Raw genomic sequence first — 26094 nt, forward strand, 5'->3', positions numbered from 1 at the left:
ATACATAAATTCCGTAACTTTGTAAACTCATTCCAATAAGTTGAATGATAATTAGTTTTATATACTACTACAGGTGAAAGAAAATAGTTTGGTGGAATTATTACTTACTGTGGTAGCACAATGAATATCTTTCCACACTGTGGCTTCCCTGGAGAGATCAGAGACTTCAAACAAATTATCAAGAATCACTTCCCCAATCATGTCATGTCTAGAAAATCTGTCAAAATCATATACACTGAAATGTAGTTTTCGGTTGCTTAGTTGATCATATGCTACAGGAAACTGAAAAGTTTCATCAAATAGAGGATTTAAAGTCTTTCTGTGCACACGGGTCTGAAATTTCTTTTTCCTATCTGGAAGAAGATACATCTTCACATAAGGGTCAGAAGTGCCTGTGAAGTCTTTAGCAGGGAGATCTAAGGCTTTGATAATTTTAACAATCAGAAGTTCATTTTCATAGTCATACTGGAGGGTGAAGTTAAGTTTCCCACAGGTTTTGACATCTTCTTCCCTGTTGCCCTCAGAGTCAACGGATTTCTGTTTGTAGAGCTCTGGTTTTATCCTCCCAATGCTGGTTGTTGTTTCTCCTCTTTGTAAAACTGGTTCTGTGCCCATGCTAAAATCAACACTGGAAACCTGCATTTGCCTTGGTAGGTGTCTCCTGAAGGAATTGTGGCTGTATATACACACATGTACACACAAGATAATTTAGGTAGATCATTTTGATGACAACATTATACAGTGGCATATAAACTCTCCCCCACCCCAGGATAATGAAAGCATTGCATTTGTATAAACAGAAAAATGGATGGACACACACACATGCATGCACACGCACACACACACACACACACACACACACACACAGAGCTACTTTCGAAAAACCAGAAATGCAATATTCAAAGGAAAAGACTTCTAAAATTATAGAAACATCTGAAACACTCAAATGTACATTTTTATGAACTTTTGGAATTTTTTACTCTCAATCATAAGGACATAATTAAAAACAATTGTGAAGAAACACAGTTACAAAGTTTAGTATTCCACAAAATACCACAAATCATACATCATCTGGTTATATCTTGTTGTAATTTTTGTGTAGACAAATCATGTTGATGATTGGTTTCTTTATATCTGGATTTTTTGTATCTCATGAATTTCGTGTTTTTAGTGACTGCCCCATTACAATAAAAAACATAAGTCCACCTATTCTAATACTATTTAATTATTCCTAATACTTAAGGAATTATTCCTAATACTTAAGATAACTAAATGAATATTTACTTGTGAAAAGAATATATAGTGGTGACAGCCAAAATTAGTACATTTTCCTTTTTTCAACATGGAGTGGGCTTCAGAAATTCTAAGGATTAAAAATATACACTTTTAGAATTTGGGTCCAACCTAATAGAGTTTTTTAGAATTCAAACTGACTTTCCTTTATCACTGTTACTATTCATCTAGTCAACATTTCTGGAACATTAGCTATATCAACTTACCATTGTCTTGTAAATGTGACTTGCATTAAAATCTGCTTCTCTTCTACTTCATCTGTGATTTCTGGTATGAGCCGTGTCAACTTACGTGTCTCCTCAAGGCTTAGTCCCAGGTCTTTAGTTCTTTATTCTCCTTAGTCTCTCCAGTAGACTAATCATCAATTCTTGAACTATAACTGTCATCTTAAATCTGGTGGTTCCCTGCATATATCTCAGATATGTAAACTTCTAGTCCCATATTTACACATCTCTAAGGGAGATTTCTAAGTGGATATCTTAATTTTTCCCCAAACTCAAGCAAAATCATTTTCTGCCTTTTGCTCTCAAACTAGTTCTCCCTTCCACAATCTCAGACAATAGCTCTAACATATTTATCAGCCACTTGTGCTTGGGAATCTGCAGTATGCTCTGAATCACATTTCCTTCATTCATGAGATTTACTCAATTTTCGAAATCCAGTTGATGTTTGCTTTGAAACATTCCATATACTTGTCCATTCTGTTCCATTTCTATTGCTACTCAGTCCAGATCCTCATCAACTTCTGTTTTGCTTTCTCTACTAGTCTTTGCCTGACTCTCCTTTCAGCTCTCTCTTACACTTAATATCTATCTAGCACTTACTTTAAAATCCTGTATTCACTTCTGTTGTCTGTTACATCAGATCTACATTTTTTACAGTAAACACAAAGTAATACTGAGGACATTGGTTTAACTAATATTTGATTCATTGATGCACACATAAGGACTGATTTAAGAGGGATAAAAAAACATGAGTGAATATCCAGAAGATACCTAGCCATGTTACCATTTGAGCAGTAATTTGAGGAGCTGAGGATGTTGAACCTAGAAAGGAGAGGAATCTGTCTTCTAATTTCTAAAGCACTGTCATGGCAGAATTAATAAGAATCTATGGAAGTTACACGTAAAGATGGACTTTGGCTTAATATAAGGGAGCATTTAAAAATATCTACAGTTGTCCAGGGGCGCCTGGGTGGCTCAGTCGGTTGAGCGTCCGACTTCAGCTCAGGTCACGATCTCGCAGTCCGTGAGTTCCAGCCCCGCGTCGGGCTCTGGGCTGATGGCTCAGAGCCTGGAGCCTGCTTCCGATTCTGTGTCTCCCTCTCTCTCTGCCCCTCCCCCGTTCATGCTCTGTCTCTCTCTGTCTCAAAAATAAATAAACATTAAAAAAAATTTTTTTAAATAAAAAAATAAAAATGTCTACAGCTGTCCAAAATGGTGTACATGAAGTATAGAAACCAAAGTTAGATGTTGAAGAAAAAGGTTTATGCTTCAGGTTGAGATGTTAGACTTCTGTTTTCTAACACTTAATTTCTACGATTCTCTATCATTCTATGATTCTTTAATAATTTTATTCATGATATCATTATGTATATTAATAAAATGGAATTTTATTATGTAAATTATGTTATGTAAAATCAGAATTATAATCTGAGGTGTTCCAAATTTACTCTCTTGTGTTTAATTAGCTTATTTTCTATTCTCAGGACAGAAATATTAAACAACAATTTAAATACCATAAAAATGGTATAGCTAATCCCATTCTAATTCTTGATATTCTTTAGTGCTAATCTGGTATTGGAATATCATTTTTTCCTTAAGCTTCTATATCTATTCCTTATATAGAATCAGGGGCTTAAATTGGGGTCAGGCCACCATTGGAGAGTATTTGTGAAAATAAGAATAATTTTAAAAAGAATACAAGTAGTATATGTTCTGAATTATTAAAGGGGTCTAATATAATTTAGTTATATATTCAGTGTTCTTAAGCAATTTAGAATATATTGTTGAATAAATATTTCTGCCTAAATCACTTTCCCTTATGTAATGATTTTCATTTTTAAAATATTTATCTATTTACTTATTTATTTATAGAGCATGTGCATGAACAGGGGAGGAGCAGAGGGAGAGAGAGAGAGAATTCTAAGTAGGCCCTGTGCTGCTAGCATGGAGACTGATGCAGGGCTCCATCTCATGAACCATGAGATCATGACCTTCACCAAAATCAAGAGCCAGAGGCTCAATCAACTGAGCCACCTAGGAGCTCCTGTATTGATAGTTAAAGAAAATTTTTGTAAGCAAAATTCCCCCAAAAGTTAATTCCTTATTTCTTATAAATTGATTCCATAATTTTACCCTCATACTTTTCGATATAACAAAATTTTAATCTTCTAACCTCTCCCTAAAAATCAGCACTTTCTTTATGTCTGTGAATATAATTGTACAGCTGTAAAGCCCCTCTGGCAAGAATCAAAGATTAGTAATGTTTTTGTTCTAGTAAGCCAGTGCCCTAATTATAGGGTAAATAGTGCATATTCTAAGTCATAGTTTAGCTAGTCAGTTAAGAGAAGCTTTAATTATTACAATGTTAAACTATTGCCATGACAAAACAGACCTTTTTCTTTTTGCTTCCCCTCCCCCCCCCCCACCCCTTTCCTTTTTCTCTTTTGGAATGATATGATAAGTGGCTAGTCTCACAAATATCCAGCCAATCAAAGTATAGGACATTTTACTATTACTGATCCCATTCTTACCCTTCAAACCCTAGGATGGCACCACCCAACTATTTCTCCAATAGAGAAGGAAAAACTTTCCCTACCTTGCCTAGAATATCTGACAGCAGCTAGATAGATCAAACTTAACTTAATGCCATAGGAATAGCATGCATTACCATGGTGATTTTCAAATATTTATTACCAACAGATCCCTTCCTTCAAAGAAATCAGAAGCCAGAAGTTGAATATGTAAAGACAGCACTGCTCTGGTTGACGTGTGGGTAGAGTCCTGGAATCTCACTGGAAACCAAGCCAACTTTTCCCTACTACCCAGAAGAAAGTGCTTGAAGATCCTAACACTGAGATGAGGTAGGCAAAGTGCTGGACTAGAATCAGACAGTTTGCTCCCAGCTTCCCTATAAAATAAGAGCAACTTTGGGCAAGTCCCTTAACTTGTTTGGGCTTTCCACTCCTTACCTATAAAACAGTCCTTTCACATTGTGAAGACCCAGTGAGATATTAGATGACTGAAAACTGTAATTTCTCGTCTGATAATATCATTACAATTCAGGATACAAGGAGCTAAGGTGCAAATGCCATACTGAACTCTCTGGTTCTGACAATCTGAAGTATAGGGTTGCTATTTGGGGGTGCACAGATGGCACAGAGTCACTCCTGTGGGAGAATGTCCTGCAGCCACCGCCCTGGACAACACAGACTCTCTGATTAACTCACTTCTCAGCACCTACCAGTTCTCTTCTCCTTAAGTGGGAAACCTTTATCCTCCTACTCTTAACTGTAGTGCCTTTACCATCTGTTCAGTTTACCTTAGATATTGCTTGAGAAATCAGAGAGGAACAACAAAAATATATTCAGCAGCACTTTATTGACTTATTTTAATATGTTTACACGGAATTCATCTTACCTTGTTTTTTGTTGGTATCGAAGTTTGTATCAGAGACTGTCAGCATATATTAAAGGTTACAGCCCCATTTCATAGTTAAGAAGTCTTGAAAAGTAAGACTAAATCAAGTTTCTGGTAAAGTAAGTTTTCATCTTTATTTGTTTCCTATTCTATTCAATTCGAAACAAGGATTCACTCAATACAGGCACAAAAATAACAGGCAGAGCACCACATATACGAAGGCAGACTAAGTTGTATAATATGTCACAATGAATTTTTAAAATAAAAATTGGAAGGGAGCCTGGGTGGCTCAGTCCACCAGCATCCAAGTTTTGATTTCGCCTCAGGTCATGATCTTGTGGTTTGTGACTTCGAGCCCTGCGTTGGGCTCCGCACTGTCAAGTGTGGAGCCTGCTTGGGATTCTCTCTCTCCCCCGCTCTCTCTGCCCCTCCCCTGCTCACACACTGTCTCTCAAAATAAATGAATAAAACTTAAGTAAATAAATAAAAATTGGACATCAGCAAAATCCTCTATATCCTTAATCTCTTCTTTGAATGTTCTCACATTATTGCTCAGTAGAAACATGACTTTTCTCCAAGGACATGTTTCCTGTGTGCCCCTCTCATGTGGGGGCTGATGTTTTCCCTGCAATCCTGTTCCACTGGCCTGGAGGCCAGGCAGTCGTACATTCCTCTTGTTCTCCATTGCCCCTTTGACACCATTCTCCCTTCATCCACCTCTCCCAGTGCTGGAGCTCAAGTCAGCAAGTCATATCCCCATTACTACTTATTTTTAGTAGTCTGTTGATTACATCACTCTCATTTAAGTCGTCATTATTTCATTTCCTGCTCCACTAAAACACTGCCTTTGACAATGTTTTTGTTCTAACTGCTAGCAATGCACATGTCTCTTCCCACCTTGTGGCCTCTAGGTTCCCTGAACTCCCCTTCTACCATGATGCTCTTTACTTACTCAAGCTACTACCATGTACATAGATTTTGTCATCATTAGCTGCAAACTCTCCAGAATCCCAGTGTCATGCATGCCTCTCTCTGATCAACACCCATTATCCTTCTAGCTCAGACCCTCTTACACTCCAACTCAGACAACCTTTCCAATTCACCAGAACCTCCAATCCATTGTCTATACCACCATTTCATAATCCCTATTTCCCTGATGTCATTTCCCTCTCTTTACCCAGTTTTAATTTCATGGCTAATCAGTAGTCACTCTCATTAACACATCCCCTATTCCCTGTTGCTCCCTACCTTCTTAGTAGCAGGACAAAACTGTGGCTCTGGTTGAATTCAAGTCTCCATCATTTCTACACCTGCACAAGTGCAAGTGAATGCAATTGGAGAAATACATAAAACAACTCTCACTGGTCTACTTTATTTTTTATTTAGAGAGAGAGAGAAAGAGAGCACACGTGTGTGCATGCATGCACTTCAGTGGAGGAGGGGCAGAGAGAGAGGGGAAGAGAGAATCCCCAAACCCATGGGGTTTGATCTCACGAGAGATCAAGAGTTGGATGCTTAACCACCTGAGCCACCCAGGTGCCCCTCACTGCTCCACTTTAAATTTGTGACCACATTCCTCATGCAAACTCTAATGTAGCATAGCAATCCCTTCTCCCTCTCAACCTCCTGGATTCACAAGACGACTATTTCATACCTTCTCATTTTTCTACAAACCTCCATCACCACCTTCTTCATTCTTAGTCTACATTAGGGACCAAACTTTCCATTGCACTCAGAAAAAATTGAAGCAAAGAGCAGAAACCTTCCGCAGACTCCCACTATCATCAACCCTCTTATCAGCATTTGTACCTATATGTTTTGCCTTGAAGCCAGTCCCTCCACTTATATACTAAATCCCATTTTTTCTCTTGTTACCTTGAAGAATATTCCCTCTGCTTAATGCATTAATCCTCCCTCTCTGTTGAATCACTGCCTATCAGTATAAAAGCACACTATTGTTTCTCCCAACTTAAAGGAAACTTCTTTACACCACTTCTTCTCTCTGTACTATACTGTTTCTCTGTCACATTTGTAGCAAAACTCCTTGAAAGAGTTGAGGACAGTCTGTTTACTGTCTAATTGATTTCCTTCTATTTAAACATATTCTAATTAGCTTTACATATGCCCAACTCCACCATAACCACTCTTAGAAATGTGAACAATGTCTTCCCCACTTTGCTAAGCAGCCAGGGCAATTCACGGTCTTCATCCCAGCTGACCTTATTAGGGTCACTTAACAATTAATCATTCCTGGTTATTTACATACTCTGTTCACTTGGCTTCCAAGTTATACCTCTTGGCTTTTCTCCTGCTTTACAAGTCTCCATTTCTCAGTCTGTTATGCTCTTCCTGATGTCTGCAAACAGTGTATTGAAATTATTTGTTTCCACATCTGTCTTCCATTCCTCAACCCGTGTGCTAGACTGTAGTCTTCATAACAGCAGAGACTAAGTATTATTCACCTTTTCATGAATTTCATAATAACATATGCTGAGATTCAGGAAATGTTAATTGGAGTTTGTATTAAAACAATTTACCCTAGGGGCGCCTGGGTGGCTCAGTCAGTTAAGCATCCGACTTCGGCTCAGGTCATGATCTCACAGTTTGTGAGTTCGAGTCCTGCATCAGGCTCTGTGTTGACAGCTCGGAGCCTGGAGCCTGCTTTGGATTCTGTGTCTCCTCCCCTCTCTTCCCCTCCCCTGCTCATGCTCTGTCTCTGTCTCTCAATAATAAATAAACGTTAAAAAAATTTTAAAACAATTTACCCTAATATTCCTGTGACTCATGAAATCAAACTTCCCAAGAATATTCTGTATTATAAAGAGTCCAATCAATTCATAATTAGTGCTTATAAAGAAGAGATGGTATTTGTCAGTGCCAGAAAACAAACTCTCCAAGTTTGAATTTATTTTATAAGGTTTTGACTTTGACCTTGGTTCAAAGAGCCATCCACTTCAGAAAAGAAGTTAGTGTATTTATCAAATACATGTTTCATGAAAAGGGTTATTTAACCATTTCAAGCACCTGTACAGCATGTTTCATGAAATTTTATTTCAAAGAGATAGTTCTCAGTTCTCTCAGTTTTAGGTAAATACTGCTTCTTGACATCCTAGCTAGGTTTATATCTTTTATACTCTCCCTTTGTATAACATCTTGCTTTCCATTACTTACAGTGCCCTGGAATGGATAATTGCAATTTCTACTTTTAGGAGGAATTTAATTGAAAAAAAATCTCTTAAAGAAAACTATACAATCCAGTTTTATGTATTTTTATATAATTCTTTCATTTCTCTTATATAATGATTTTAAAAATTACTTTTGTAAGCAACCATACATAGCTGATTGTAAGTCCATGAACACATATAAGACAATTTCTTCCTATGCACATTTTCCTGCTTTTGTTAATGTTCAGTTGGCTCTGCCATTAGGTTTCCCAATTATTTTTCAGTAGGTATTTAGAATCCTAACAGTGGCTAACCTATGTAATTCCTCATCCTCAACAAATTACTTTCCACTTACTATTCACCTCTTCTCTATACCATTAATGAATGCACAGAAAATTGGCCCTCAAACTCATCCCTGGGAGTATACCATCATTAACCTCTTTCTAATATGGGCAGTTTATCTCACCACCTGATGCTGTTGTTAAAAGAGCACAGAGAAGTGGAGATGACCCCAATCAGTTAGAAGCATCACTTGACACTTATTCTGTATCTACACAGTGATAGAAATTAGGAGCGCATAAAAGTAGGCTACACACCCTTGTTCTCCTGAGAACTTAGCATCGAGTTTGGCAAATAGCTAGAGCTAAATATTAGGACAATAGATAATTGCTAGATTGTAACTATGGCTTCAAATGATAAAGGGTAATAGCTCATAATTGGGCAGAGAAGGTAGACTCTGGAATGCATTTTCCTTAAACATCTTACAGTAGATAAAAAAGAGGTCACCATCCCAGATGAAGGAAGCACAGAAGCAAAAATGCAGATGCCGAGAGGTGGGGATAGTCAAAAGACCAAGCACTCCTCTAGTGGACAATCATGAAGTATCCATTTGGATCAATAGGATGAGGTCATCAAATTATTTAATGATTTTTTTTTTAGACCAACAAATATAACCTGAGTTCCTACAGTACTTTGTCTAGGTGTCAAGAGCAATACACAAGTGAATTCGGCATTTTCTGCCTAAGAAAGCAGCATAGAGCTCTATGTGTGGGGGAATATGGAACCATAATGCTTGAATGGTAGCTTGATATCATCAAATTGTAATTGTTTGAATGGTAGGCTTTTATTTATTTATTTATTTATTAAATGTTTATTTATTTTTGAGAGAGAGAGAGACACATACAGAGTGCGAGTGGGGGAGGGGCAGAGAGAGAGGGAGACACAGAATCCGAAGCAGGCTCCAGGCTCTGAGCAAGCAGTCAGCACAGAGCCTGATGCGGGGCTCAAACCCACGAATGGCAAGATCATGACCTGAGCCAAAGTCAGACGCTCAACCGACTGAGCCACCTAGGCGCCCCTGAATGGCAGGCTTTTAAAAGGTATAGGCTACACTCATAATGACTAAAATGTCACAGTGTTTTTTATAAGGGATCTTAGATTCTTCCTTTACAACTTCCCTCAGGTTTTTGTCTTTTGGTTATTGTTTGCTATTTCTTGATTTTTATCATGCCTGAACTACTATATTAGTTTCCAAATAGATGTCTTTTTCTTTAGTCTGTCCTATGAACTGTTGCCAAATTAATTTTCCTAGAACACAGCTCTTTATCCAAGGGACTCTTCTGCTGCAAATATTTTTGACAGGGCAGACCTTGAGTATCCTGCCCATGGTTTCAAGACCTCCTTATATAGTTTGAGTCCAGCCAACTTTCTCTTCTATTTTACTCCTCCACTGAACTCTGTTTTCTGATCAAGTAAATTCCACTTTCATGGCAACATTTCCTATTCTAGGTCTTTTCACATAAAATGTTTCCATCTGGGATGCAAACTTTCTCCCAATTGCCATTTGTGTGAATTCTTCATTTCCTTTAGCCTTTGCCTATTGGCCCTTTTCTAAGCCTCATGCTAGGAATAATTTTTCTGTTCTCAGAATTCCACATTCTCCACCACAGTCTATACTTGTAATTCCTTATATTGAAGTTGGTCTTTCATGTCTTATCTTTGCATTATGTTGTAAATTTTTTTCCTGCTCCCTTAAGTTTGCAGAGTGGACAGGGTGTGTATAAGACACTGATGATACCCATTAGTAAATATCTACTGAATAAGACTATTGAATGAATGAACAATCAATCAAGATACATGCTAGAATAATGTTAATAACTAAGAAATACGGAGATGCCTCCTGAGTCATTTGGCTGCTGGCAAGCTCATGTGGCCAAGTGTCTAGGCACTTGAAAAGGAAGATAAGAACTTGGAAAATGTTCCAGTTTCCAGCAATGCTGTTAATTTCTGAACAAATCAAAATGTTATTAAGTTATAGAGATAAATAAGACTTGAAAGGGTAAGATGTTTGTCAGCTACTGTCTGAGCCAAGTAAAAGGGAGTCCCAATGGCAGACTGGAACTGGCATAGCCTAATAAGGTGACAAAACCAATTCATTGTGTGCGTGTGCATGTGTGTGTATGTGTGTGGTTTGATTTTGCTACATTTCAGTGAAAAGTTAAGATTTGAGCAGAATAATCTGATTTATGATAATGTGCCCTCAATCTGTGTCCAAGTGGGCTGCATAATGAACTCAGCAATTTCTTCCTCCTTCCATATAAAGGTAATTTCTAGTATGATGAAGGAATTAATGTAGATGAGGGGTTTTGAGAACTAAGTATAATCAAGTTTTAGGCAAGGAATTCATCTCAAGGCCAAAGAGATTAAAATCGTGACTCTAGTCATTCACAATAACCACGTACAATCTTAGATTTCTGAGTAGAATGAGCAGGAAGATGCCCTCATTCTTCAACCTCCAAACTCTCTGTCCTCAGCAGACTGTAACCAACATCTTTGATTGTAAAAAACTATATATCCCCTTGGCTTTAATGCTTAAAATGTGAAACCATCAATCTGGATAAATTTGAATTCTAACTTTCACCAGCTGCATGACTTTAGGCAAAATTGTAAATTTCCCTGGGCCTTGAGTTAACTCACAAGTAATGGGAATAATTAATAACACTTACTTCATGCAGGTCGGCAGGATTAGCAGGAAGGGTGCCTGGCATAGTGACCAAATTGCAAGTGCTCAAAAATAAATCTTTCTTCCTTCCCCAGCCACTCATATAAACAAGGAAATTCAAAGAGGTAGATGAAATATCAAAGTTCTAGCAAAACTATGAATTTGTATTCTACTTTTTCTCTTGGAAAATACAAGATATGTGTAATTTAATCTTTATGTTTTTTTAAGATTGGGGGACAAAGTGCACTTATCAACTAGAAGAGCTTAATGATTCTGAGTGCTAAGCTGATTGATGTACATACTGCTGTCAATATTTAAAATATGTTTTATAAAAAATAAATAAAAATGTTTTGTAAATTAATTGAACATTTTTACTCTAAAACTTCTGAGTGTCTTTAAGGCTTTACCAAATACTGTATTTGGCTACTGTTGCCAGTGATGAGAGTAGTGATAATCAAGTAATATGATAGTTTTAAAGCAGTTTTTCTTAAAAATATTTTTTTATTTTTAATTTTTCTTAACATTTATTTATTATTGAGAGATACAGACAGAGCATGAGTATGGGAGGGGCAGAGAGAGGGGGAGATATAGAATCTGAAGCAGGTACCAGGCTCCGAGCTGTCAGCACAGAGCCTGATGTGGGGCTTGAATTCACAAACCATGAGATCATGACCTGAGCCAAAGTCAGATGCTTAACTCACTGAGCCACCCAGGTGCCCCTCTTATAAATGTTTTTAAAAGTGGCATAGGAGATAATTATTTCAGTTAAATATCCATAATAGATAAGTTTAAGTTAACATATATTCATATTACATAGAAATCATAAAAATTAAAAATGACCCTAAATGCCACTGCTCAGAAAAACTAACTATGAGACATACATTGGTTATAAATTTTGTTTATTTTTTTTTTAATTTTTTTTTCAACGTTTATTTATTTTTGGGACAGAGAGAGACAGAGCATGAACAGGGGAGGGGCAGAGAGAGAGGGAGACACAGAATTGGAAACAGGCTCCAGGCTCTGAGCCATCAGCCCAGAGCCTGACGCGGGGCTCGAACTCCCTGACCGCGAGATCGTGACCTGGCTGAAGTCGGATGCTTAACGACTGCGCCACCCAGGCGCCCCGGTTATAAATTTTAAAGAGCACAGAAAAGCATAACGTGGAAGACACCTCCATCCATCCTCCTTATTCCAAAGTTCCTTATCCCCAAAGTAACAGTTATTCTTACTTGTTTGTCTGGAATGTATTTCAGAAAGAGGTGGATTTATTTATTGATACAATTCTCTTCTTTTCTTTTTTAAAAAAAAATTTTAATGCTTTTATTTATTTTTGAGACAGAGAGAGACAGAGCACGAGCAGGGGAGGGGCAGAGAGCGAGGGAGACACAGAATCCGAAGCAGGCTCCAGGCTCTGAGCTGTAAGCATAGAGCCCGATGCAGGGCTCAGACCCACGGAGTGTGAGATCATGACCTGAGCCAAAGTCAGACACTTAATGGACGGAGCCACCCAGGCGACTCTGATACAATTCTTTTCTATTTCACAAAAGATATACTGAATATTCTTTCAATCCTAGTGGCAAACATGATCCATGCACATTGTTTCAATTTCACAGATTTTTAAACCTACAAAAGCATGTCATGTCAGAAAGCATAGATGTTACTTAGATTTAGAGAGGTAGAAAGGGAAGATTAGGAAGTCAGTTACTTAGCAGGAAACCACACTTGCCTTCCCAAACCACTGATTTTCCTCTGCCCTCGGGTGAAACTAGTTGTTACTTCTGAGAACCAGAGAAAAACCAGTACCACTAGTTTGTCATTCATTTTAAGGACTGAAGACCATCCTTAATAGAAAAAAATGACCCTTCACAAGAATGTGTTTTTCCTTGGGACGCCTGGGTGGCTCAGTTGGTTGGGCATCTGACTTCGGCTCAGGTCATGATCTCGCAGTTCCCGGGTTCGAGCCCCGCGTCGGGCTCTGTGCTGACAGCTCAGAGCCTGGAGCCCGTTTGGGATTCTGTGTCTCCTTCTCTCTCTGCCCCTCCCTGTTCATGCTCTGTCTCTTTCTCAGAAATAAATAAACATTAAAAAATTAAAAAAAAGGAATCTATGTTTCCTTTAGAGTTAACACAATTTGAAATACATTACAGCAAATTATTTTCATTCAAGCAATCTTTTACTGATTTTTCCAAGCAGAGTTAAAATATATCTCCATGAAGAGGCTCTCATTTCCCTCCTTTTGTATACACTCTTTAGTGTGCTCAGGATATTCACCAAAACTCCTGTGGCATTTACCACACTCTGCCCAATATGGCTTGGCCTGTATGTGTTCAAATAGCATTTTCCAGTGGTTCCATGTTACTAAACAACTGTAGACTCAGTATTAATCTCTGTTACTCAATTTTGATTGTGAACTTCCAGATGATTTCATGACAGACATTGCAAGTAGCTGTTTTCTTGATATTTATTGGTTGACTTAAACTACACTGAGACTGCAAGTAGCAACTATCAAGCAATGATCTTTCAAGGGAAAGAGTTAACAAATAATAGCCAGTAGTTATGTTATCTTACTGAGACCTTAAATTCTACTAAAACCCCTTTATGGTACTGCTCCCTGTCTGGCTCCTTTGTCCTCAGTTTCCCTCATCCTTACTTCCTCTGTCCTACCCTTTTCCTCTTTTTTTGTTTTTAAGGTTTATTTATTTATTTAATTTTGTAATGCTTCTTCATTTTGAAAGAGACAACATCTGTGCATGAGTGAATGGGGGAGAGGCAGAGAGGAAGGGAGAGAATCTCAAGCAGACTCTGTGCTGTCAGCATGAAGCCCGACTCAGGGCTTGATCTCAAGAACTGTGGGATCATGACCTGAGCAGAAATCGAGTTGGACCTTACCCGACTGAACCACCCAGGTGCCCCTATTTATTTATTTTTGAGAGCCAGAGACAGCCAGAGAGCTAGCATGAGAAGAGGAGGGGCAGAGAGAGAGAGAGACAGAGAATCCCAAGCAAGCTCCATGTTGTCAGCTCAGAGCCTGATGTAGGCCTTGAACTCATGAACCTCGAGATTATGACCTGAGTTGAAATCAAGAGTTGGATGCTTAACTGTCCTGCCCTTTTCCTCTTTATTCAATGATCTATTTCTTATGTCATTCTCATTTCTCCTGTTTTTCTTTGCTCCTTTCTCATCTCCATTTTTCTCCCCTTACAAGGTCACACACACACACACACACAAACACACACACACACACACACACACACACACACACACATACAAACACACACATACATGCACGCACAGTTTTATATATTTGATCTTTTCTTACCGGGATGAGGATGTAGGTTCAGTAATTTGTCTTTGCACACGTGCATGTTTAATTAAATGTTCTTTTAAAGCATTTTGGACTTCTGCTGGGATATCAGGGGAAGTGTGGCTGATTTTTATAGCAGGCTCAACAGCTTTTAGAGCTGGCTTTTCATTTTCTTTAACTTCTTTTTTCTCTTCGGTCTCAAAGACTTCAGTAGGAGCACTTGAAATGCTCTGTGGAAGGGTGCTGACGTTGGAAGTCACAGGTTTGCTTCTCCAACAAGGCCAGCACAACTTCCAGAAGACAAAAAGTGAGACAACCAACAAGGCCAGGCCACAGAAGCTGACAACCACCGCTAACAAGCTGACCGAAATATCTGGAAAAAAATCACAATGTAAAGAAATATTAATCCACTGATAGTGTACATAAAAGAGCAGAAACAGTGAGATAATTTACATTATGGTTATTATCAACAGATTTCTTTTTTAGAGTTTCAAAATTTACTTTTAAGTTAGGGAGGAAAGATTAATAATTAAGCCTGGAAATTCTCAAAGGAGATATATGAAAAATCCCAATTGTGTATAGAAAAGGCATGATGTATGCACATTATTTCAAAGAACAGTACAAGGGGTCCAAGAGTTTGCAAAATGAAAGGTGGCAACTTATAACCTGCCATGAAGTTATGAAACTTAAGAAACTCAGAAAATGCACACAATAAGAAGGCTTCTGTTTGTTTCATCTTTTATCTAAAGATGTAAACTTCTCACTTTCTAAGCAGGGAATCATATCAAATATTTGTATAAACCACTTTCTGTAGTCCAAATAAGAATAATATGTTACTAACAGAGAAGAGGTACACTGGTAGTTATATTTTTAACCTCCCTAGGTCCTTTCTGATAACCTTGCATGTTCCTACTTTCTAATGTCCCAAATTAATGATGTAAGTATCTCTAAAATATCCTTATTTCAAAATAACCACAAAATTAATATATGTTCATTATGTAAAATGATCCAAAGAAATATAGTAAAAAAAAAAAAAAGTAAGATTGAGTAAATAAATGAATGAGAGAAAAGAAACAAATCTCCTGTGCAGAAGAATTCCAAGCAATATACGTAGATACTCTGTTCTAAAGAAGGTGGACCACAGCTCCCACTCCTCAAGTGTGGACATAGTGCACATACTGCACATAGTGACTTCCTTCCAGAGAAGACAGTATGGAAAGGAGTAAAAAAGGGTAACTATAGTTGGAGAGACCTCACCAGGTGATCAAGGTGACTACTGGCAATAATGAATCATGTTGATAGTACACACCCTTAATATGATGTGATGAAAATGGCACTCTATCTTTGTGGTCTTCTTTCCCAAACCCATAACCCAAGACTAATCATTAGAAATCTATAAGACAAATTCCAGTAGGAGGGCATTCTACAAAATATCTTACCAGCACTCTTCAACACTGCCAAGGTTGTCAAATAAAAAGTCTGAAAAACTATCATAGCCAAGAGGAGATTATGGAGACAATGACAACCAAATGTAATGTGGTATCCTAGATGGAGTCCTGAGATAGGAAAAGGATATTAGGTAAAAACTAAGGAAATCTGAATAAAGTATGGACTTTAACGGTGTATCAATACTGCTTCATTAATTACAACAAATAACCCATATTAATGTAAAATATTAATAACAGGAGAAACTGGGTGTGGGATATATGGGAACTCTGTACTATCTTCCCAATTTCTATGTAAATCTAAAGCTGCTCTAAACAATCAAGTCTGTTTTTTAAAAAGTTAAGGATATCCCCCTACCTACTTCCATTTTCACCTTCCTAAGATAACCAATGTTGGCAATCTGGTGTTACAGCACCCTTAAAAACTAAACAGATTTCCTGTAAAGGGAAATTTGTCTAGATGTAAATAATCTTGTCATTTTCTTTTACAACTTTGCTTAGCCTCAATGTAAATATGAATCCAATTTCTTTTGTTTAAAATAAAAATGTTAGGAATATGTTATAGGCTGAATTGTGTCTGTCCCTTAATCCTTTCCATTTTCTTATGTTGAAATCCTCACCCCCTAGTGCCTCAGAATGTGACTGTATTTGGAGATAGGGCCTTTAAATTAGTCATAAACGCAAAATGAGGTCATTATGAATAGGCACTATTCCAGTATGACTGGTGTCCTTGTAAGAAGAGGAGATTAGGACAAAGGTGCTCACAGAGGAAAGACCATGTGAAAACACAGGGAGAAGGTGGCCACCTATAAGCAAGGGGAGAGGCCTCGGAAAAAAAATCAACCCTCCTGATACCTTGATCTCAGACATCAAGTTTTCACAACTGTGAGGAAATAAGTTTCTATTGTTTAAGCTACCAGTCTGTGGTACTTTGCTATGAAAGGCCTAAAAAACTAATAAAGAATAAATCTAATTTCCTTTAACCACCACTGGAAATTCAAGATTTCCTACCCCTCCCTAGAAGCAACCACTGATCCCAGTTTGGGGTGTATCTGTCCAGCCCAAGCACTAATAGAGACACTTCTTAAAAACCCATACAAAACTTTTTTAAAAAACCTTAAATGGCTTACTGCATATTTGTTTCTTCAATTTGCTTTAGTTTTTAATTCAATGATCCTTGGGGTCTAACTTCATCTCACATAGCATTCCATAATACTTCCCCATGATGGATATTATGGGATAGATTATACCCAGTGTTTTGCTATTACCACATAGCTATAATGAGCACCTTTGCCCCTTCTTCTTGTACATATTCGTGAGTGTTTCTCTAAGGTAAATGTCTAGAAATAGAATTGCAAGGTCATAGGTTATGCACATATTTCATTTTATTAGCTATTTCCAAAAGAATCCCAGAGTGTCTATAACAAAAACATCCTAAGAGTATACTAGTTCCTGTAATCTCAGAGAAAAGCTGTTATACTTTAATTTTCACTGACATGATGGGAAAATGATACCTTGTTTTAATTTACATTTTCCTGATTAGTAAGATAAAATGGTTCTGTTGAAACTCCCAATTTGTAGCTAATGGAAATCTATTCAGAAATTGAAATAATTCCAAATTTTTAATGCTACCTAATTATAAGATAAAAATTAATTTGACATACTGTGATACATAGATATTAATATTTTCCTTCATTTTCTACTTGCTTATTAAAGCAACCATTAAATATATTTCCCATTTATATTCAATTGGTGAAGAATGTGTGATCATATTTTATATTTTGTAATTTACTTTTACTTATTAATTTGTTCATTAGCCCCGTAACTTGAGGAAAAAAAGAAAAACACATCAGTATACTTCCTACTTTTTTTAATGTTTATTTTTGAGAGAGAGAGAGAAAACATGTGCATGTGCACAAGTGGGGGAAGGGCAGAAAGAGAGAGGGAGACACAGAATCCAAAGCAGGGTCCGGGCTCTGAGCTGTCAGCACAGAGCCTGATGACGTGGAGCCCAAACCCATGAACTGATCATGACCTGAGCCAGTCAGACGCTTAACCGACTGAGCCACCCAGGTGCCCCTTGCTTCCTAATTATTTTAAATGGAGGCATATATACTACAATTATGGATTCATAATATTTATGTATTTTCAGCTCCCCCTTATGTTAATTTTTCTGGGTATTTTAACGCAGTTAACTTCTTCAACTCAGCTGGATCCAAAAGCCAAGATATAAGGAAACCGCAGGACAATGTGAGGTAGAAGAAAGGATGGAGTTCGTTTTCAGTCCATAACTGAAAATGCCTCCCTTCTTACTTATAGGCATTAGAAAACTTTTACTCACCCACAAAAATGTGATGACATTCTTTTATGCCATTTTTCCTACATGCTAGGTTTTGGCATTCATAAGGTTATTCTCATTTTAGGAAAAAGTCCTGTGGAAATCTCTGACCCTAATTCTATTTTCCCTACTACTGACAATTTTCTTTCTAAAATCAGTATCTGGTTCTACCATTTAGGGGCCCATAAACTATTTCAGCCAAACTAAATTACTTGTGAAAGTGAAAAATTGTGTTATCAATAATGCTTGGGTAGCAGGAAGAAACCGAGTCATGTCCTGGCAACTGAGATGTATGGTCACCTTACCTCTCTTAGCCTAACATTCTTCTATATCACCTCTTAGCCATCTGGGACAAATCCAAACTTTGTAAGGCATTCCACAGCACCTTTGTGATTTGACCCCTGGGAACTGCTCAGCTTTATTCTTCTGTCACTTTCCTACCTGTACTCCTTCCCCTGACCACTCATTACTCTCTCGTGATTTTGTTCAGGCTGTTGCGTGTAGTTCCACTGCATTTATCTTCCTCCATTTGGCTTCCTGGCAAATTTGTATTCAACAATCAGATCCAAATAGTACCTTTTTTGACACTCTCTTACCCAAAACTCCTGGGACACAATGTGTTTCAAAAATTATTATTTTCTTTTGAATATTAGAAAGGCAATATAGTACACATTATGTGGGATAACACTGAGTAACCAAACACATCGATACATCTAAAATGAAATGTATGAATTAGTCACACTGAGTGGGATCACTGAAGATTATAAGTAGCTTAATGCCAATTCAGATAGGATGTTGATACCAAAATGCTACAATTTACAAAATAATTGTCAGTTTTCGGGATTTTGAGGTTTTGTGATTGTGGATAAGAGATTGCACATCTGTACTTATTTTGCTTCTCCAAATGTTCCCATCCTACACATAAACTCATTCCTTGATCCTTCAGAGCAGAAACCAAATTTATTCACCTATTGTAGTGTCTGGTATTTATCAAATGGTCAAAAAATGTTTATGGAGCTATTGAATCCACATTTTGGGAATTACCTGAAAAAGAACTTAAAAGGCTGTAGGTTTTGAGGTGGCTAGATGACTAAAAACTGAGTGATTTAGAAGGAATATGCAGAAATCCTTCTACCAGGAAGATAATATAATGTAGCTTGTACCCTGGCACAGTTTAGATCTGGGTTCAAATGTCAGCTCCACCACGGGGACTTTGGGAAAGTTGTTTAGGTTTTAAGAGTCTTGTAAAAATAGAAGTATTTATATTTATTTCATAGGATGTTGTGAGGTTTAAATAAAGGTATATAAAGTATATAAAGGTATATAAAGTTAATTTGGATAGTAAGTGCAGTGATGGTTTGCTGTCATTATCAACTCTTTATTTTTCTTTAAACAAGAGTACTGAGGAGAAAAGAGGCATAGTTATGGATTGAGTATAGACTGAATGGTGATTCACAGATTAGTAACAAGAGGAGAGACTCATCTGATGACAACTGGTACTGAAAGGAGTGAATTTGTTTAAAATGAACACCAGCATTTCTAAGTAAATATTAATGTTTCAGGAAGCTAACAAGTAACATTCCATTTTCCTGTCCATATGTGCTCAAAACAACTGAGAGGCAAACACATGTTCAAACAGGCAGCAATTAAAATACAGGCAGCTATCAGCTTAGGTCTATCAGAAAGTGGACTTGCTAATATGCCACCTTGAATTGAATTAGACTTGACCATACAGTCACAAGCCTGGCTGCACCACCACTGGTATTCCCCATGAGGACTGGACCCCATAAAATTTACTACATGGAGGAGTAGAGAATATTTGTTTCCTGAGGATATGAAGCTCATACATCAAAGAAGGGGGAAACTAATAAGTCATTTCTCAGAGATGAGGGTGGGCCAAGATTCCTATCTTGCAGCTCCTTTCATTCAAAAGCATACAGCAAAGGGAAAAAGAGATTTCCTTCTTCTCAACAGCAAGAAGTGAAAGAAGTTGGGATAATTAGAATTTTATCCTGAAACAATAAAACTAAATTTATAAAAATAAGCTTATTGTATTTTATATATTTTGCATTGCTTGCTATTGTAATTATGGCTAACCAGTAAAGGTATTAAAAACAAAATGAACTGTTTAACGTTTATTTATTTTTGACAGAGAGAGACAGAGCATGAACGGGGGAGGGGCAGAGAGAGAGGGAGACACAGAATCGGAAACAGGCTCCAGGCTCTGAGCCATCAGCCCAGAGCCTGACGCGGGGCTCGAACTCACGGACCGCGAGATCGTGACCTGGCTGAAGTCGGACGCTTAACCGACTGCGCCACCCAGGCGCCCCCAAAATGAACTGTTTAATACTTAGGTCTTTATGACATAAATTTTTTCAACAAAATTTGTTTAGCAAAATAAAAGTATCTGACTATCAAAAGAATAAGGAAGAATCTGGGAGAATTTATAAAGTCATCAAAATGTTTTAAATGATTTTTTTTTATGACTGTGACTCACACTTAACCATGGTATAAAAAATGTTATGAGTCTGGACTTAGTTCAAAGAAAAATAAGTAACCTCAGAAACATTTTTAAATAAAGATATTGAAATGGTCAGAAATGCATTTCAGAAATAACACTCTGGCTAAGGAGAAGATAAGAGTGGAGGTCAGACTAGAAGAAGAGAAACTAGTTAACATATGATAATAGTCATTCATTGAAGGATTATAGTGGTTCTGAATGAGGGCTGCTGAAATGAGGAGAAAAGCAGATTCAGGAGATAACTGGAAGTTAAAGTTCCAGTTAAGGAGTGTGAAGACTGAAGGATAAGAATGTGAGTTAGTGGGAGACAAACAGGATGATGAAGTAAGGAAGACCATGCCTTCAGCTTTGGTCATACTAAGTCTGAAGTACTTGTGCTCATGCAAGTAGAAATTTTGAGGAAGTTATTGGTAATGCCTGACTGCAACTAAAGATGAAATTGAAGGACTTCCTTTAATAGTGGAATCTGAATCCATGAAAGAGAAGACAAAATTTGATAGAAACCTGAGTACATCAGTATTTAAAGAAAAAGAACTTAAAGGAACAAAGAGCCTGTGTGCATAGAAACCTGAGAAAGTATGAAAAAACAAACTCAGGTCAATGTGTTTTCATATATATATTTGAGAGAGAAGGAGCGAGCAAGAGAAAGCATAAGAAGGGGGGAGGGACAAAGGGACAGAGAATCTTAAGCAGGCTCTATGCTCAGCAAGGAGCCTGACTGAGGGCACCATCTTACAACTGTCAGATCTTGACTTGAGCCAAAATCAAGAGTCAGACACTTAACTGACTCGGCTACCAAGACATCCCTGGAGGAGAATATCCTAAGAAGTAATCAACATAAAAACGTTAAAGTAAGTTCAATTAGAATAAGTAACTATTAACATTAACAAGTAGGTTTTAGTGAATTCAATGAGATTAGTGAAGGAGAGGCTATATTAAGTACATTAATGTGGTTAAATAAATGAATAGGAGTGAGGAAGTGGATTCTATGAGAGTAGACCATTCCTTCAGGAAACTGGATGTTAGAAAGGAGGAAAGAGTAGCACGTGGAGGTGATGGAGGTGTTTTATTAGGATGTGCAATACTCAAGCATGTTTTAAAACTTAAGGGAAGGAATCAGCAGACAAGAAGACATAGAAAGTTAAGCAAATGAATAATTAAATGAAGTCCCACAAATGGTGAAAATGGATGGATGGGGTCTGAAGCAAAGATGAAAGGATTGCCTCACTTTTTCCTTTACAAGTAAAAGAGGATGGTTCTGCAATCAGGGAAGTTTTTAGGTCTTGGGTAGAAAGTCAAGTGAATTCTTATTTATAAGTAGTATTTTCTCTCCAAAGTAGGAGTTGGGGTCAACTGCCAGTTACTTTGGGATATTTGGGAATAGCTTGGATTATTTAGATATAGTAGGGGGAAGTTTGAAAATAGGAATTGTAGAGAACAGGAGAAAATTGAATAGGAAAACACAGGATTTCCGTTCAGAATTGAGGGCTCTTTTGAAATTGGATACTAGCTTGCCTGGTTTTAAAACCTCCTAAATAGTTGATTGCTCTGGTGTAGGGATAGAGAAGCAGATGAATTTATTCATGAATGAGGTCTCCCTTCCCCACAGCACTGGAAGATGTAATATATTTCAAATTTTTTTTTTTCAACGTTTATTTATTTTTGGGACAGAGAGAGACAGAGCATGAACGGGGGAGGGGCAGAGAGAGAGGGAGACACAGAATCGGAAACAGGCTCCAGGCTCTGAGCCATCAGCCCAGAGCCCGATGCGGGGCTCGAACTCACGGACCGCGAGATCGTGACCTGGCTGAAGTCGGACGCTTAACCGACTGCGCCACCCAGGCGCCCCAAGATGTAATATATTTCAAAGGAGAAAGCGATTGCAATGATGAAATGATGCATCATTAAGTATGGTGCCGTATCTATTGACAGAGAATTCACAGAGAAGTAGAAAGGTGAAAGGACTGGAGTTTCCAAGTGAGAAAGGTGAAGGCATAGGAACTTGTGGTTGGGGACTGGGGAGGTTAGGTAGAGAAAAGAACACTGGAGGAAAAAGGTCAGCCATGGGGAGGCCAGGGTGATGAATATAAATGGCTTTGCTTGCCTTCTCTGCAGGGCCTGTGAAGTTACCCTTGCAATAGGCAAACTTGATGAGTAGACCCTATCTCAAATTTTTAATGTCTCTGAATAGTTAAAAAGAATCCATTATATGACATTCATCTTATTATATTTTGGGAAGATTAAGAGTTAATTAAATTTACAGATATTAGATTAGGTGCCCAGATAATCAGGTTTAAAATTGCTCAAACTCTGGCTTGATTACATAAATATGCATAACCATTGCTTTACCACTGTCTACTTATCTGTCGAGATGTCTCTGACTCACTTTTGGTATAAAGATTTTATTCTTTCATTGTGTCTTAATAATTCAAAATAAAGTGACCCAGTTCTGAAAAACTGAGAAAACACAACTCTCATAAGAGAAGAGTAAGCCATGGGGCACCTGGGTGGCTCAGTCGGTTAAGCGTCCGACTTCGGCTCAGGTCATGATCTCACAGTTTGTGAGTTTGAGCCCCGTGTCGGGCTCTGTGCTGACAGCTCGGAGCCTGGAGCCTGCTTCGGATTCTGTGTCTCCCTCTCTCTCTGCCCCTCCCCTACTCATGCTCTGTCTCTCATAAATAAATAAATGTTAAAGGAAAAAAAAAAGAGAGAGAGAGAAGAGTAAGCCAAAAAATGCTAATTCCTCAGAAACTTTTGTAAAGCAGAACTTTGCTAAAGTCTATGTAACCAGACCATAACATTTGCATGGTCCTATTCACTGAGGCTTGTAAAAAGTGTTAGATCTAATTGTCTACTACCTACACAGATGGATATGATCACACAGAAAAGCACAGACCAATTGGTGTGCTCTCCATTCCCATCACCACTGCGTTAATTGATATTCTTATCTGTGGTTTCTGTATCATTTTTTTAAATTTTAAAGTTCTAGTTCTTTAATTTTCAAAATGTACAAAAATATGATTTCTTGTAATTAATCAAAACTTATAATTTAGTTCATTGATATTTCAAGCCTTTTGTTCTTTGGTTTCTTCCCATTATTGCCTGAACATAGACCATATTTATGGCATCATTCCATAGAGAAAGAAGGGGAATAAAACCCAAATCAGCAACTCTTTTTTTTTTTTGAGAGAGAGAGAAAGCATGAGTAGAGGAGGAACAGAGTGGGGGGGGGGGGGGAGAGAGAGAATGAATCCCAAGCAGGCTCCACACAGCACAGAGCCCAATCCAGGGCTCGAACCCATGAACCATGAGACCATGACCTGAGCTGAAGTCGGATGCTTAACTGACTAAGCCACCCACGTGCCCCAAATCAACAACTCTTACTCAAAGAAAGCTGAGGGAAACTGTTTCTAAGATAAAAATTTGGAATTATCTTTGAAGTTAACCTATTTATCCTATTCAGATGATGTTGTGGTTGACCCTTAAACAATGAGGGGGTTAGAGGCACCAAGTCCCACACAGTTGAAAACTGCCATATAAGTTTTGACTCCCCTAAAACTATTGATAGCCTACTGTTGACCAGAAGCCTTGCCAATAACATAAACACTTGATTAACATATATTTTATATGTTATATTATATGCTGTATTCTTACAATAAAGTTAGAAAAAATAAAATGTTCTTAAGTGAATTATAAAAAAGAGAAAATACATTTAGAGTACTGTACTAGAAAAAATCTGCATATAAGTAGATCCACACAGTTGGATCCTGTGTCGTTCAAGGGTCAACTCTAATATTATAATAGGGCATAATTCTGATTTCTATAACAAGAGGCTAACCTAGCAGTGACTTAAACAAGGTAGAAGAAGTTTATTTCTCTCTCATGTAATTAACTATTCCAGCATAAGCAGGCCAGGGCATACACATCAGGTTCAAGGTGTCTAGAGTCCTAATTTTTTTTTTTATATTTGTGCTTTGCTATTCAAAGGTTTTTGCCTTCTCCTTAATGTCCAAGATGGCAAGCTACCATGCCCATGTTCCAGGCAGTTAGGTGGTAGAATACCATGGGGAAAGGGAAGGTGAGAGTCTGTCCTTTAATTCTAAGGGCACAGCCTGGAAGTAGTACACATCACTGCCACTAACATTCTGATGGTCAGATGTAGTCATGTGGCTGCAGCAAACCAGAAAGAAAGCTGAGAAAAGTTGTCATTTATAAATTAAAAAAAATAAGTTATTTAATGCTGCTACATATCTAAATAAAAATAAAGGATTCTGATACTGTGAAATAAAAGGGGGGAAATGAATACTTGGAAATAACTAGCAGTCTCTTTTTCATCTATATATCCAATACATAATCAATCAACATATTATCCTTGCAACAATGCCTCTTATAATTTCCATTTTAACAGTACTGATTTGCCTTTTTCTTGAATTTCAATAAATGATAAAAACTTTGTATTAATACTATATTGAGTTGATTATAATATGCATATTTTAAAACATTTACATTTTCTGAAATCTGAATATATTTTAGTATCAATGGCTTATTACAATCCCTAATAGCCAGGAAGTATGTCATAATTTTCTCTGTGTATGTGCAAAACAAAGGCATCAATATAAAAAGCCACAGAATGAGTCCAAGTGGCTTAAAAAACAACAACAACCAAAAAAAACCAAAACAGTGGAGAAAACAGTAAAGCCTAGCACTAAACCTTACAAGACAAACTTTTGGGGGATAGGTGGAGAAGGCACTGAGTCAGTGAGTTTGCCAACATTGCTAACATTGCACATAACTGTACAGGTAGCTTAGAGCACAACACCAAATGGCCTTTATATCTTTTATGAATTCTTTTAAGGAAAAAAATGCACCATTACCACTCTTGACAGCACTCTTGATGGCACAGAGCCTAATAATGAGTGGAAAAACAATGGTGTCACCAATTCTGAAATCAAAAAGCCATTCAGAAGAATCATGGTCAACTTTAAACTTATTTTAACCCATTTATGTCTTTTAGTTTACTTTTTATGTTTGTACAAGAGTGATATATGATTTCAACAATTTATGTCTGTTTTAAAAGAAGTTTCTACATAAGTATGAAATAAAAACTCTGTGATAACAAAGTATCAAGTTATAATTTATTTAGTGACATTTCTTTTTCTTTTTGGTACCATATAAAATAATGGTGCATCTTATAATCAATAGCATCTTAGATTCAATCAAATATGGTATTCAATATGATATAAAAGTATCCTAACTTATAAAAAAATCTTTACACATGTTCATAATTGAGTAAATAATTTATAATCTGTGATTATCTATTAACTCTACATTTACAATAACTTGAACTATGTACAGCATTTAATTAATGGTACAAGTACATTTTATTT

At 37.3% G+C, this 26094-nt stretch overlaps 1 protein-coding gene across 1 annotated transcript in view; it reads right to left on the bottom strand.

The window, feature by feature from the left end:
• The window catches only part of SYT10 (synaptotagmin 10), a 64788-nt gene that overhangs the window by 31050 nt on the left and 7644 nt on the right, over positions 1–26094 (bottom strand). The window contains exons 2-3 of the mRNA XM_047067145.1: positions 14419–14776; positions 109–676 (exon numbers count right to left, since the gene is read on the bottom strand). Coding sequence (XP_046923101.1) covers positions 109–676; positions 14419–14776 — 926 coding nt within the window. The remainder of the gene's footprint in view (positions 1–108; positions 677–14418; positions 14777–26094) is intronic.

The sequence above is a fragment of the Lynx rufus genome, unplaced genomic scaffold (genome assembly GCF_022079265.1).
Source record: "Lynx rufus isolate CCGP_SWC_20201006 ecotype Redwood Valley unplaced genomic scaffold, mLynRuf1.p SCAF_7, whole genome shotgun sequence".
Classification (NCBI taxonomy): domain Eukaryota; kingdom Metazoa; phylum Chordata; class Mammalia; order Carnivora; family Felidae; genus Lynx; species Lynx rufus.